At 49.2% G+C, this 14805-nt stretch overlaps 1 protein-coding gene across 4 annotated transcripts in view; it reads left to right on the forward strand.

Annotated features, from left to right (window-relative positions):
- Positions 1-479: 479 nt before the first annotated feature.
- LOC138480702 (sestrin-1-like) overlaps positions 480-14805 on the forward strand; it is a 240198-nt gene continuing 225872 nt past the window's right edge. Inside the window, exon 1 of one of the 4 annotated variants that reach the window (XM_069612402.1) lies at positions 480-604. Coding sequence is in view for 2 of the 4 variants with exons in the window: in XM_069612397.1 (XP_069468498.1) it covers positions 2596-2661 (66 nt within the window). In the remaining 2 variants the exon portion in view is untranslated. Of the gene's footprint in view, positions 605-1114; positions 2662-14518; positions 14648-14805 lie in introns of those variants that run through there. The other 3 variants (XM_069612397.1, XM_069612401.1, XM_069612398.1) reach the window with 3 other exon arrangements.

Raw genomic sequence — 14805 nt, forward strand, 5'->3', positions numbered from 1 at the left:
GCGGGAGGGAAAAAGCACCGGGCGCTGGGGGCGTGGCCAGGGCAGTTGACGGGCAGGTACCTTTCCACAGTGATGTCACCTCACCCGGCTCCCCCCGCCTTCCTCTAGCCATTGGCTGCCCTTTCTGCGGTGGCCCCGCCTGGAGACAGCGGGCAGGAGCCGTCATTCGCTGCCGCTTGACGGAGTGGCAGTTGCCGGGTATGTTGTTGTTGATGTGAGGATAAAGGAGGGCGTGGCTACAGTCGAAGGGCGCGGCTACGGCCAGAGCGTGGTGGTCTGAGCATTCTCTGTTGGGAGGAGCTAGGGGGGAGGAGCGGCGGAAGAAGGTCGCGGGTTAGGCAGCGGGTTGGCTGTGGGGGCGTGGCTATGATGGAGAGCGCGTGGTCTGGGAGTGGCTGCCGCGGTAAGGGGCGGGGCAGGGGGCGGAAGGAGGTGAGGGGCGGGGCCAGGGCGCCGGAAGGAGTTCAGGCAAGGGGCCGTCCTGCAGGCGGGGAGGGAGGGCCTGGCGGCCGGGGGGCGCGGCCTGGAAGGTGTTCTGCGCTGAGCCCGAGCGAGCTGTGGCACGGAGGCGGAGAGCTCCGGCAGCGGAGGCAGAGGAAGCGGGGTGAGGAGAGAGGGGAGTCTGCCGGGGTCAAGGCGGCCTGTCAAGAGGGTCAAACAGGGGGCGCAGCAGTTACAGGGGCGCAGCAGGCAGAGTGAGGAGGCTGGAGCTGCAGGAGCGGGTGCAAAGAGGCAGAGTAAACAGCAGAGGGGCAGAGAGCAGGCAGAGTCCCCAGGCAGGAGGAGGTGGAAAGGGGCAGAAGGGGGGGGAACAGGCAGAGTCCCCAGGCAGGAGGGGGTAGAGGAGACAGGAAGGGGTGGAAAGGGGCAGAGGGGGAGAGCAGGCAGAGTCCCCAGGCAGGAGGGGGTAGAGGAGGCAGGAAGGGGTGGAAAGGGGCAGGAGGGGGGAACAGGCAGAGTCCCCAGGCAGGAGGGGGTAGAGGAAGCAGGAAGGGGTGGAAAGGGGCAGAGGGGGAGAGCAGGCAGAGTCCCCAGGCAGGAGGAGGTGGAAAGGGGCAGAAGGGGGGGAACAGGCAGAGTCCCCAGGCAGGAGGGGGTAGAGGAGACAGGAAGGGGTGGAAAGGGGCAGAGGGGGAGAGCAGGCAGAGTCCCCAGGCAGGAGGGGGTAGAGGAGGCAGGAGTGAAGTAAACCTGCAGGGCAGGGGTGAACAGAGGAAGAGTAAACAGCAGAGGGGGAGAGCAGGCAGAGTCCCCAGGCAGAAGAGGGTAGAGGAGGCAGGAGTGAAGTAAACCTGCAGGGGAGGGGTGAACAGAGGCAGAGTAAGCAGTAGAGGGGGAGAGAAGGCAGAGTCCCCAGGCAGAAGAGGGTAGAGGAGGCAGGAGTGAAGTAAACCTGCAGGGGAGGGGTGAACAGAGGCAGAGTAAGCAGTAGAGGAGAGCAGGCTGGAGAGGGTAGAGGAAGCAGGAGTGAAGTGGACCTGCAGGAGGGGGGTGAAAAGAGGCAGAGTAAACAGCAGAGGGGTAGACACTGGCAGCGCAGGCAGTGGCAAGGGCATCAGACAGGAGAGGGTAGAGGAGGCAGGAGGGGTGGAAAAAGGCATAGAAAACAGCAGAGGGGCAGGCACTGGCAGAGCAGGTAGTAGAGAGCAGACAGTGGCGTAAGTGGCAAAGGCATCAAGCAGGAGAAGATAGAGGGGGCAGGAGTGAGGTGGACCTGCAGGAGGGGTGGAAAGAGGCATAGACAACAGCAGAGGGGCAGGTACTGGAAGAGTGAAGCGGCAGATCAGGCAGTGGCAAAGGCATCAGGCAGGAGAGGGTAGAGGAGTCAGGAGTGAAGTAAACATGCAGAGGAGAGATTAGAGGCAGAGTGGTGGGCAGAGCTGCAGGGGTTCAGCCTCAAAGACTTGGGTAGCAGGCCTGGATAACACACAGCCCTAACGGGAGGGGGCCGGCGTGAGTTCAGAGAGCAGGCACTAGTATAATCCTGCTAGCTCTTTTGGTGAAGGCTGCGCTTGATTGAAGCAGGGTTGAGATCTACTATTGCACTGGGTAGGAGCAGTCTTTAGGGTGAGTAGAAAGTGAGAGCACTAGGGTATAGGAGGGCAGCACGTGGCGTGAGGGGGGCAGGTGGGCGTGGAAGGGAGTAAAAGCTTTGGAATGGAGACTTGAAGGTGTAGGACATTGCAGGGGAGGGGCCTGGTGAGAGGGGTACTTTTCCTTGCTCATGAAATCGTTTTTGTGAGGTACTTCTGACCCGTGCCCCATTTATTAATTTGTTGGTTTCTTTTTCTTCTGTTACCCATAGAGCGCAGCTGGGATGGTGTCATAAACTGCAGACTGAGGGGGCCTTTATTGAAGTGAGTAGGCCTAGGGTGAGAAATCTGTGGGCCCAGGTTAAGAGGAGGACCAGGCTGATGGGATAGGGGTTCTGTGGTACGGGAGGTGAGACTGGGAGTGATACTTGAGGTACGCCACAATTTGACCGAGCTCAGAAAGGATTTGATGAAAGTTGGGTCGAGGTGACGCAGTCCATTAGGAAAGTGAACCACGACTGCCGACAAAAGTCTGGCCCCGGCTGCCAGATCCAACCTAAAAATGATGATCTGCCCGAAAAGCATGGAATACCCGCGAGGAAACCAGTGCCAGCGGCTACAGAGCCAGGTAAGAGCCCCCACCCTTGGGTGAACTCCTTTCATGGGGTATACCCCCAACTGATAAGTCAGATTAGATATCCCTTGAACCTCAAAAACAAGGCTGACAGTAACACTGGGAACTGGCTGGAGAACATCAACATGTCTTAAACCCGTGACATGGCCTACATCATCCCTGGGGACCAGTTACAGCGGTTGACGTACCACAGCCTCAAAACTCTGACCTCACCGACACTGGGGCTAGGTTACGGCACACCAGCATAACTTGCCCAGCAATAATACTGGACTCTGCAGTAGTAGTAACTGAGCTTCATCTAACACTGTGGCATGACAATGGTCCCCAACATAACTAAAGTCCACTGCATGGCCCATGCCAACACTGGCCAGCTGACCTATCTGGGTTAAACCAGAGTAGAGCTGGTGGGAACCCTTTTATTGGTGACTACCCCTTCTCCAAATCCGTGCCTATATCAATACTTGGGGGACCATAACCTACCGAAAACGAGGCCTACATCAACAATGTGCCTAAGTTGGACAGAAACCCCCAAAAGTGTCCCGCGCCAGCATTGTGGTCAGGTTAAAACCCAAGCTCTGCCCTCAGCAATACCGGGGTTGGAGGAAGGCACTCGGTATAACAGTAACCTGATGTTATACGCCTAAAGCTGCATCTGGGTGAAAGTAGCCCACCCTTAACCAAATTCCAGTTCATGGTCTTTGTCCACAGTGAGCCATCTAACTTTAACCCCAACATGCAGGAACCACAGTACAAGCATTGCACCAACACTAGGGATTGGGTGATGTTCTCCTGACAGTGCTTGATAGTAAACATGCGAATATGGGTAAAGGGCCACAGTATATGTGCGCTATACCCACTGGAAGTAGAGCTTGGGTGAAGCTGCGTTGCCGAAGTCAAAAAGAGGGTGCACCTATAAGCACCCACAAATTGTGCAGTATGAGTTAATGTATGACTGGCAAAACACACACTGCTTACTGGTTATAATACATCTAAATATATGTTGGTTTTCCTAAACAGTATTTCAAAATACAGCTTAATTGGCAATTTTAAAAGAATATCTTTATTAGAAAAAGTTGCCAGCCGCTGGGCGTCGTGTAGCTAGTTAGCACGGAGGAGTCTCATTCGTTATCGGAATTAACCAGACAAATCGCTCCAACTAAGAACAGCCATGCACCACCACCCACAGAATCGAGAAAGAGCTATCAATCTGTCCTTTTCTTGTCCGATAACAAACAAGACTCCTCTATGCTAACTAGTTACGCAACCCCCAGCGGCTGACATCTTTTGCTAATAAAAATATTCTTTCAAATTGAAAATTAAGCTGTATTTTGAAATGCTGTTTAGGAAAACCAACATACATTTTGATTTATGTAGAGCACGGTTTGCCAGTCATACATTAACTCATAATGATAGTAAATATGGCTTACACCAGCATTGAAACAAGGTGGGATAATCTCACACATGTATAAATGGCCTCCCAGAACCGCAGATAGGTGAGTCTACTCCAAGGTGTGAATATATGGGCTACAACTACACTGAGGATTTGCAGGTTCACCCCTGGACTTTAATACTTGTCGTCTGCTAACATGAGGGCATCCAAACCTACGCGAATCCCCATACATGCCCCATAACATCAGAGCATCCCAACGTTGGGTATCGCCAACAAGCGTTTTGTATGAAAACTAGGAGGGGCTATCCTTGTTTTGCTCCAATCATGGACTTACTCGCACTGTGAGGTGGAGCAAAATCCTCCGACATTCCATAATCCCAAACTGCTGCAAGATAAGTGTGCCACTTCAGGTTGACCCCCCCGCCCCCATACCCCCATACATGTACTAAAGACATACTCTACAGACGCGAGCACCCAAGATCTCCGGAATAACAGAACGCCCCAATCTACAATGAATCTGTGTTATAAAGTAGACTGTGATGGGGAACAGGGGGTGCTTTAACATTTTATCTGAATTTGCTGTCTTTAATGCATGCATCATGCCAGCTAACCATGTTCATAAACAGTATACTTGGTGACTCATTTACTACGACTATGGCATATGGGAACTGATATATTGGCAATTGCTGCGTGCAGGACTACTTCCTGCGGAATCCGCTTGCTCCTTCGTCTTCACCTTCCTCCCGGGCTGCACCTGTGGAGGGAGGGGGGAACTGGAAGACCTGTGGGTCAGCAATGGCAGCTTCTTAATCATTCACACCCAGAGGGAAAGTTCGCTTACTTAAGCCTCGTCCCAGTCAGGGGTCTTTCTCCTCACAGATGTGTTGTGAGAAACCGCTTTGCTCTCTAGTTCCTAGTGCCTTTCTGAACTTCTTTCAGCTGGTTACTCTCTGATGCCGTTCTTACATCACCAGTTTACTGTGCCAGTTGGGCATTCATTCACCCTTTTGACTTTTTAAGATTTCGTTTGGGCTTTGCCTGTTTTCATGTACTTTTTGAATGGTACTTGTATCTATCTGCTGGTGCCCACTTGACTGCTTATTTATGTCCACTTCCTGTGGCAGCTGGGTCATTGCCTGCCTTGCACTTTTTAAAGTAACCATTGTTTGAGTGTCTGCGTCTTGCAGTACTTTGTCAGGCTCTTGTCTTCTGCTTTCAGGCAGTCCTGAGAGTCATCACTCTTCTTTTCCTTTGCAAACCCCCGTCCCCCAATCCTTCATGTTCCTTGGAATCCTGTTCTGAGCTGGAGAAATTGCACGCATGGCAAACCATGCAATTCTTTCCTCGTGTTGTTCTGTGTCCTCTGGTACCTTCCCCAGTCCTCCTTATCTTCCTGGCTCCTGTGAGAGTCCAGTTAATAGCGTCTTCCGTGGGAGTGATGTGGGAAGTCCTCCACTTTACACATCGGTGCACAGTCACGGGGGAGGGGCAGTAGTGTTAGAAATTCAAGGTGCTAGACTCTCTGTCTATACATCCCAAGTGCTGGTTTGACCCTGGTAGCACACCTTTTTGGTTGTTGTTGTCCGCACTTCACCTGTCCTCTCAGTCCCATCCCCCTCCTTCCTGCTATGGGTCTTGCTCCAACGTTTCTACAACTGCAGTTGTGTCCTAATGCTGTAAAGCTTTGAACAAGTGGTACTTTCCCTGACTAACCCTTTCCCCTCAAGGGACTGTGTAAACTTGGTTACATTTCCTTGTGTCATCTTGGGAAGCTTCCTGGCAAAGTGTGTTGTAAACCCAGGTGCAAACAGTGCTCCCAGAATGGAGACTCCCAACCTATTCTCAACATGACCAGTTAGTTTGAAACTAGAAGACATCCGTCCTTACCCAAGTGTGATGGGAGCACTTTCAGCTAGTCCTTTAACCATGTCTACTGCAGGGACATTAATCATTTCAGATTTCTTGGCATCTAAAGTTTATTTAGTAAAGGCCTTCAAAACTTGTACTAATCAATTAGAAAAAAATATATATACATCCTTTTTCATAAACCTCCATACTTAAAAAAAACTTTTTTTATTATTATTGTGCAATTGTAAGGCGCTTATACATAAAGTACATTGTGTTTCAAAGCGCCCACATGGCAACGGGGAGAGAACATGTGAATGATAGGCAAATGTAATAACAATGAAGAGAATGAAAGAGGTGGCCCTACTAGGCCTTGTGAGCGTGCAAGTGCAGAGAGAGAAGGGACGGGGAGTGCTAGGAGTACCACAGAGGGAAGTGCTCTTATGTAAGTTGCAAGAGCAGTTGTTAAGTGCCTGGCAGAGATTACTTGGTAAGAGTGGTCAACTGCCAATACAGTAAGTGCAGGCCTGTGAGACAGTACAGGCCAGTGGGTACCCAAAGGCAATTGCTGGGAATAGGTGGAGTCTTGATGGCTATTGTGGGGGACCAGGACCCAGAAGGACAATGGCCCTGGTCACAGATCTCAGCGACCTACCAAGGGAGGGAGATCGGGAAGGAGGGGGTGAAAGGGGAAAGTCTTGAGGAACTTGGGGAGATCCGACGGAGGAAGGGGGAGGCTGTTCCAGAGGTAGGAGCCAACTGAGGAAAGAGATTGCCCACCAGATTACTGTTTAGAGAAGTGCTTGACACGCAGAGAAGAGAGTTGGCTCTGGAGGAGCGTAAAGGTCGGGAGGGACAACAGTGTTTGGTGAGAGGCTATTGTAGATATTGTGGTCCCCGTCCTCAGGCAGTCTTCTGGATGAGGCACAGGGATTTTAATTTGATCCTTGCAGCAAACTGGAGCCAGTAGAGATAATTTAGGGCTGGATAATTTAGGGCTGGAGAGATGCAGCCCCTGGGCTTGAGGCCAAGGATAAGTCCCATAGTTCTATTCTGGATAAGCCGGAGGGGACTTGGAGAGGAAGAGGGTTGATTACGGAAGAGGCTTTTGTAGTAGTCCAACCTAGGGAGTACCAGAGCCCTAGAGATATTGAGCTTCTGGGGGAAAGTGAGGAATGGAAGTGGAGTTGAAAGGTCCTGGATGTGAGGAAAGAAGAAAGGAAAGAGGGGAGTCGCAGATAACTCTAAGGTTTTTGGCTTCAGATGAGCGAGAAGGGGAGAGTCCATAGAGGTTGGCCAGAGTGAAGGGAAGAGAACAAAGAGGGACCATCTGTCACCAGGAGCCAGTGGAGCGATTGTAGGGCTGGAGAGATGCCCTAAAATCAATGTAATTCAATATGGGAATCCTCCCCTTCAATCAGTGCACACAGTATAATTAGTCCTCACACTATACAATACTGTTGATCCTGTTGTTATTATTGAGACAAATATTTTTTGCTCTTTGCATGCAATACATCGATTGACGTATACATCCGCATACACCACTCTATATACATGTTTTGGTTCACTAGCATAATGAATATAGAACATTCCTCAGGAGTGTTGTCATGATTAGAGATGAAGTGCTCTCACAAATGAAGTCCTCTAATGAGTACATGAAAATTTCATTTAAAAAAAGATATTTAAAAAAAAGACCAACTTCTTGAAGGTACCTTGTCCTCAGTTAAATATCCAATTCATATCTTCCTGGTAATTGAGCACTGGGATCCACCCTGCTTTTTTAGTTCTTATATAGACAGTCTGGACACTGCATTGATTTTTCGTTTCTCCAGCGGTTTATTCTTTTGCAAAACTGAGTTAATCTTCCCCATCACTCCTAGTTGAATAACTCTCCCCAGGGCGGTAGTGTCAATATCCTGTCATCCCATGCAGTTCCGGTGTTGTATGATATGTGTTGGGCGATCTTCGGGGCCTCTCCTACCTGGTAGCCCCACCCTGCTTTCAGCTAGAGCACTTCCAAGATGATCATTCCATTCTGCATCACTGTTAAATGGCACTTATCCAGGTGTAAACCCGCATCTCGCCAGAGCACTTCCAAGATGAACAGTGCATCACCATTCCATTCTGAGTCGCTGTTATTAAATGGGACTAATCCAGGTGTAAACCTGCATCTAGCCAGAGCACTTCCAAGATGATCAGTGCATCTCCATTCCATTCTGCATCACTGTTAAATGGGACTAATCCAGGTGTAAACCCGCATCTAGCCAGAGCACTTCCAAGATGATCAGTGCATCACCATTCCATTCTGCATCACTGTTAAATGGCACTTATCCAGGTGTAAACCCGCATCTCGCCAGAGCACTTCCAAGATGAACAGTGCATCACCATTCCATTCTGAGTCGCTGTTATTAAATGGGACTAATCCAGGTGTAAACCTGCATCTAGCCAGAGCACTTCCAAGATGATCAGTGCATCTCCATTCCATTCTGCATCACTGTTAAATGGCACTTATCCAGGTGTAAACCCGCATCTCGCCAGAGCACTTCCAAGATGAACAGTGCATCACCATTCCATTCTGAGTCGCTGTTATTAAATGGGACTAATCCAGGTGTAAACCCGCATCTAGCCAGAGCACTTTCAAGATGATCATTGCCTCACCATTCCATTCTGAGTCACTGTTATTAAATGGCACTTATCCAGGTGTAAACCCGCATCTAGCCAGAGCACTTCCAAGATGATCAGTGCATCACCATTCCATTCTGCGTCACTGTTAAATGGGACTAATCCAGGTGTAAACCTGCATCTAGCCAGAGCACTTCCAAGATGATCAGTGCATCTCCATTCCATTCTGCGTCATTGTTAAATGGGACTAACACCTTACATGGGTTACCCGTTTTGATGGTACTCTATTTACCAACCTCGTAGGATGAAGGGCTAAGTCGGCCCTGCTGGGGACTGAACTTTTATCTTGCAGATTGAACCCAGATGTTTGAGCCGAGCACTTGACTCGCTGGGCTATCTTGCTGGTAATGTGGGCTGATGTAACTCAATTGCATCTCTGTCTGAAGGAGCATTTGAGACTCCGCAACCAAGGAGCATCCTACCTGCGCTGTGTGCCATGCATCCTACCTGCGCTGTGTGCCATGCATCCTACCTGCACTGTGTGACATGTCCCTTGCAGAGCTAACCCCTCCGCCCACCTGGCTTTGTTAGGCCAGCACAGTAGGCCCTCTACTTCCCAACTGTGAGACGCTGGTACGCTCTAACCCCTCGTCTGCATCACACGTAAATGATGTTGCCAAAAGTGTGTTCTTCCCTCGCTACCTTCTCCAAGGCTCCCTATTAGTGCCGGCCCCGGGTCTGTTAGAGCCCTGTGTGCCCCGCCCTCCCCAACATTCTGACAGCCCCTGTAGGGGGCTCACTGAACCCTGCCTAGACTCCTCTCCGGCTCAAAGATGTGTTTGGTTTGCACCTAAACAAAGGGGCTGGCGATTACATTTGTCATCAGCAGCCAATTTTTACGAATGTATAGGCAATTAGAACTGTGATGGGGCATTTACAAATGACTGCCCCACAATACCCCAGTTACCTCCCAAATGCCTATCAAGAACAAATATCAGCTGAGCAACAGAACTGAACTCCCTCCTGTTCTTGTAAAGTGTGTTTAAGGGCCACGAGGCGCAATTCTTTATTATGCGCTGGGCCAGACCGATACTTAAGTTTGAGATTGAGGCAAAGTGCCCTTTATTTACTACACCGCGCAGGGGCTGCACTGGTGCGGCAGCACTCCCTGTGCGCACATTGAGCCAGTGCTGCTCCCTATCCCTACAGCCAACCCTCATTTTGGCCCAAGTCCTCCGTGGACGCTTCCCAAGTAGCAGGGCCGGCCCTAGAGGCAGCAGCGCCCTGGGTGAATTGGCACCCCTTCTCCCTGCATGCCCCTGGTCAACAGTGGGGAGGGGGTTGGGGCGGGGTCGGAGTACCACATTGTTTTGTCCCTCCCTGCTCTGGCACCTCGCAAGGGGTTAATCACTGGAATAGGACGCTTGTGCGTCCTATTCCAATGAAAACCTCCTCGCTCCTGCGTCGGAGCAGGGAGCTTAATCATCAGCACCCTATTGTTGTTAAATGCGCCCCACCGTCGCGGGCGCATTTAATAACATAAGGGCGCCTGCCACACCTTCTCCCACTACGCCAGCTTTGGAGAGCCCTTAAAGACTCCCCTGAGATGGTGTGGTGGGGGCTAATGGTGCCTAAGGCCGGCTTTGCCAAGCAGACTCCAGCAGCACAATCTGAAGAGTGCTTCCTTCCGAATGGCCTCCTAAGGAGTTTACAGCCATGCCACCAACTTGACACAAATCGCACCCTGGACATCTCTGGAGGACTGGTATAAGGAGCTCACCTAGTCCCTGGACATCTCTGGAGGGTCAGTGTGAGTAGCTCACCCAGTCCCTGGACATCTCTGGAGGACCAGTGTGAGTAGCTCACCCAGTCCCTGGACATCTCTGGAGGACCAGTGTGAGTAGCTCACCCAGTCCCTGGACATCTCGGGTGGATCAATGTGAGGTGTGAGTCGCACACTTATTCCAGTGATCCGAGATGTTCCATGGTAGGTGCCGCTATGCCAGTATACGAAAATGTACACCAGAAGAGATTACCAATTGGTCCTTCTCGTTGTTTCCAGCGTTTGGCAGTGGCCATCCTTGCTGCTGCCAGGAGGAATGCACACCAGTTGGGGGATAGCCTCTTTCAACCGCCTCGCAAAGGAGAGGATCCTGGGGAGCTTCGGGGAGCTGTAGATCCTGTGATGGCCTTAATGTGAGAAATGACCTCTTTCCAGAAGAGTATGGACGTCGCGCAGGACCACCACATGTGGGTCATGGATCCAGATTCCCTGCAAATCTTCAGCAGAGCAGGGATATTGAGGACTTGAATTTGTGCAACCGTATGAGGTACTTCATTGTATTTTGTCTTAGTAATTGTAGGTCTTTGTTTAAAATGTGGAGGTGAGAGGAGAACAGTGTTCCTGCACGAGTGCCTTGCTCCTCGCACTTGATCCCCTGCACAGGGAGAGAGGGAGGGGAGAGAAAAAAAAAAAACCATGAGCTCCGGTGTAGAGCAAGGGGGGGATGTGGGACTAGCATCTACCCCAACAGGGAAAACAACTGGATTGCGTGACACTAGTGTAACTCTACAAAGTACAGTCTTACCCCAATACAAAAAGGATTGGAGGTATTTGTTCTTATTTTATACATATTGCTCCGATCAGTTGGATATAACATCTGACTAGACCCAATATATAACAGTTGGTCCTGAGGCAGACAAATGTCGAAACTAGCTCCGTCTGGATTCTAGATTACACGGAATATCTGCTATTTTTTGGCGAGGGAGATAGTCCGTAGATGTCCCAGCGAGTCGACCTTTTACAGTTCATAAAGACATTTGCTTGTGATTTGTGTAAATTGTATTCTTTTGATATTTTTGGAGATATTCTTGAGGAGGTCGAATAGTATCGAGATCGAGGAATGGCTGCAGGCATTAACCACTGAAACTGGGTGGGACATTAGGGCACTGTGGTAATTGCTGTCAAACGCTCTAACATATTTTATGTAACCTTTTGAGACGCAAAGAGGGCATTGAGAAATAAATTACTGATCTTATGTTGGGCCGACTGCCCTGACATCGAGTGGCAAGTAAGAGCAAGGCTATCCAGATCGAATATAGGCGCTGGGTTAAGCTTTGGCGTTTTTCAATTGAGAATAGCCAATGGCAGAATAGGATTGCTGCCTTGCGGAGTCGTGAAAGTAGAACCGTATGGAGGCTTTTATCCTCAGCAAAAGGTGAAAGGACACACAAACTTGTAAATATTATTGAGGAAAACATGTGCTTAAGGCACCTTATGAATCAAGGTTCCTCTCCTCACAAGGAAAGGTGCCCGGAGGTATTCCCTGAGGGCTGGTCTTTGGTTCTCTCAGAGTATGAGATTGAGCTGATTATTCGAAAATTTAAGCGCTCTGGGTCCAAATGACCTCGCCAGTGTTTTAAAATTCGACCCGCAAGGATGGGTCAAGATGCTACATGCATTATTTGTGAGATACCTACCTCTTGGCAGCAATCTGTACCCCTACCAATCTATAAAAAGGGGGACAGACTAGTACCGGGAAAATTATAGGTTACTATCTCTCTTGGACATGACGGGGGGAGGGGTCTCGTCCATAGTCCTAAAAGCCCTACAGACATGGGGTTGAGGAAAACCAGCTGTTGCAATTCACCCAGGTAGGGTTCCGCCCAGGCTGTCACTTCCCACTACCTGAGGGTTGTTGATAGACTGATATGGTTTGCCGCTGCGGTTTTTGGGGGTATTATATACTGTTTGTCGACTTCCGGGTGGCCTTTGATGGGGTCAGTCGAGAAGGTTATGGAGTAAGTTGAAGGAGTGGGGATGCCCTAGTTGGTTTTTGGCTATTTTAAGAGGCCTACACTCTAACATGAGGGAGGGGGGCGAGTGAGGTTGGATGATGCGGGGACCACTACAGCATGGATTGAGACTAACACAGGAATTAAACAGGGTTGTACCCTGGCTCCCCTGTTATTTAATTTGTATCTGGCTAGTTTACCTGCCCGCCTCTCTAAGACCGGATGTTGCTGTCCAAAAATTTGGTGCGGGGGTGGGGCCGAGTCCTTGATTATGTTCAATCACACCATCCGCAGCGCTATGGGAAATGTTTGCAGAACTCGCAGCATTTGCAGCGGAGAACAAATTGTCAATCAACATGGAGAAAACCAAATCAATGTTAATAGCCCCTAGGAAGGGGAATCAACCTGTCTTCTTTACCGGACAGGGTACTTTGAATTATGTTGATGAATACGTGTACTTGGGGCATGAAATGAGCGGTAAAAAGGATTATTCTTATATTATTGCGTCCAAAAAAGGGAAGGCCGGGAGATCGATGTTCATGATTGAAAAATGTGCTTGTAAAACAGCTGGCTATTTGTTAGAAGGGATTATCATGCTGTCCTATATGGGATGGAGGCTCTGGCTATGATTACCTACGTGGGCTACCCCGGTAGAACATCTTAGACTGGAAGTGGGGTTATTTCTCCCTTACTATTCTTAAAAGCTAACTCTAGGGCAAAATGTCAGATATTACTGATCGCTGGAAGAGCTAGGAGGACTGTTACAGGAATTAATATAGGGGAGTTCTCACTCGTGAATGAAGTTATTCAAGTTAATAAACTGGTTCCCTGACTTTAGTCGTGGTACACAATATGACCTGTTGAAAGCCATTTTCCGTAGAAAGGTTGAACGATGTGACTGGGTGAATAACTACCTGCACGTATCTAACCTTCGATCCTACAGGTATACGGCTAATGTTGTGCATCACTATTTCAAGACCCAAACCTCCCTCGACAGAGTCCCAGCCTTGCAGTACGTAACATAATGTTGAGTCTGTGATTAAACCAGCTACCCGTCTTAGTGTGTCAAAGGGTGCCTTTTTAGCGATACCATTGGAGTCAAGGACTTTCCACATAGGTAAGATCCCAGGCAATATCGACAATCCCCAACACGTATTCACAGAATGTAAAATCTTGAGGGCAGTCTACATGCGTATATATGGGGGAAAATACGTACATAACCCAGTCTCTGTTAGAATAACGGCATTCTGAAATTACTGTTCTAAGTCTGAGTTAGAATGGGGTACACGTCGATTTAGACATTGGGAAAGTATTAGACCAGGAGGGGATTAGCAGTCCGGTTATTGGTTAGTGGGGGTATAGCATGTTTGATCAACGGCCACTTAATGTGTAATGAATACCTATTGTAGGCAGGGATATAGCGGTTAGAATGAAAATATAACTTTATATTATTTGTGTAATGCTGGAATTTGTAATGTTTTGAATGTTGAATTGCCTATATTGGTGAGTCCCCCCCCCCCCTTTGCCCCATTGACCATAAGTGGGCCGTGTGTGATTTCTTGTGTATTTTGAACTGGTGATATATTGTGCTTATATTAAATAGCAATTTTAAATGTTCTTTTTGTAAAGGTTCTTTTAAAAACAAATGCAAATAAAAAAAATATAAATAAATCAATTCTGTTGTAAAATGTGTGATTAACTAGAAGTTTGATAATTGTGGCATACGTTGAAATCTGTGAATGTTTGAGGTTTTGTTATTATTCTTTTGCTAACCGATTAATTTATGGATTTGGAATGATTAGCACTTGGCACTTTTCACGGTGATTTTTGTGACACGTTGCTATAAATTAAAACCTACTCTTTATAGACGCACGTTTTTGACAAGTCGTGGGATATAGCGTGTATATCCATGACTCCGACTTCATTTACTCTTTGTATGCTGTTGCCTCTGTGTCTCCACGAGGAAAGCGGGCAACCTTTGCAGCTGTAATTCTCACCACGCTCGTGACTACTTGTTGTGTGGGGTGGTGGTTACGCTGCCCCACTGTGATCCAGCCTCTGGCCGTGCACGGGGCGCTGAACCCACCGAGTTGTCTGTCTTCGGTGGCTCACCCTCTTGCAGTGGCAGCCTTCCTGCTCCACCGCCGTGCAGGTCGTCACACTTTGCATAGAAAAGCCCCGCCTTTTCACGCACCACTAAAGGGTTGCCATTTAGCCCATTCCGATGCGTTCCTGGCGGAACCCCAGGTTTCCTGGCTCCCGCACCCCTATGAATGAATGAACTTGCGGGGCACCGCTCTGGGACCTGGGTGCTTTCTGGCAGGACAGGTTTGAGTGCTGATAAGTACTCGGGCACAATGGGGGCATTTCTTTGTTCAGTGTGGGTTTGGCCTGGGTGGCACGAGTGGCGCCAGGTGATGATGTGGCCAGAATCTTACTGTGCACATAGTGGACCCTCTGGTGATTAGCGGTTATATGCTAAGGTG

Source organism: Ambystoma mexicanum, chromosome 5p, assembly GCF_040938575.1.
Source record: "Ambystoma mexicanum isolate Mex_15411 chromosome 5p, UKY_AmexF1_1, whole genome shotgun sequence".
Taxonomy (NCBI): Eukaryota; Metazoa; Chordata; class Amphibia; order Caudata; family Ambystomatidae; genus Ambystoma; species Ambystoma mexicanum.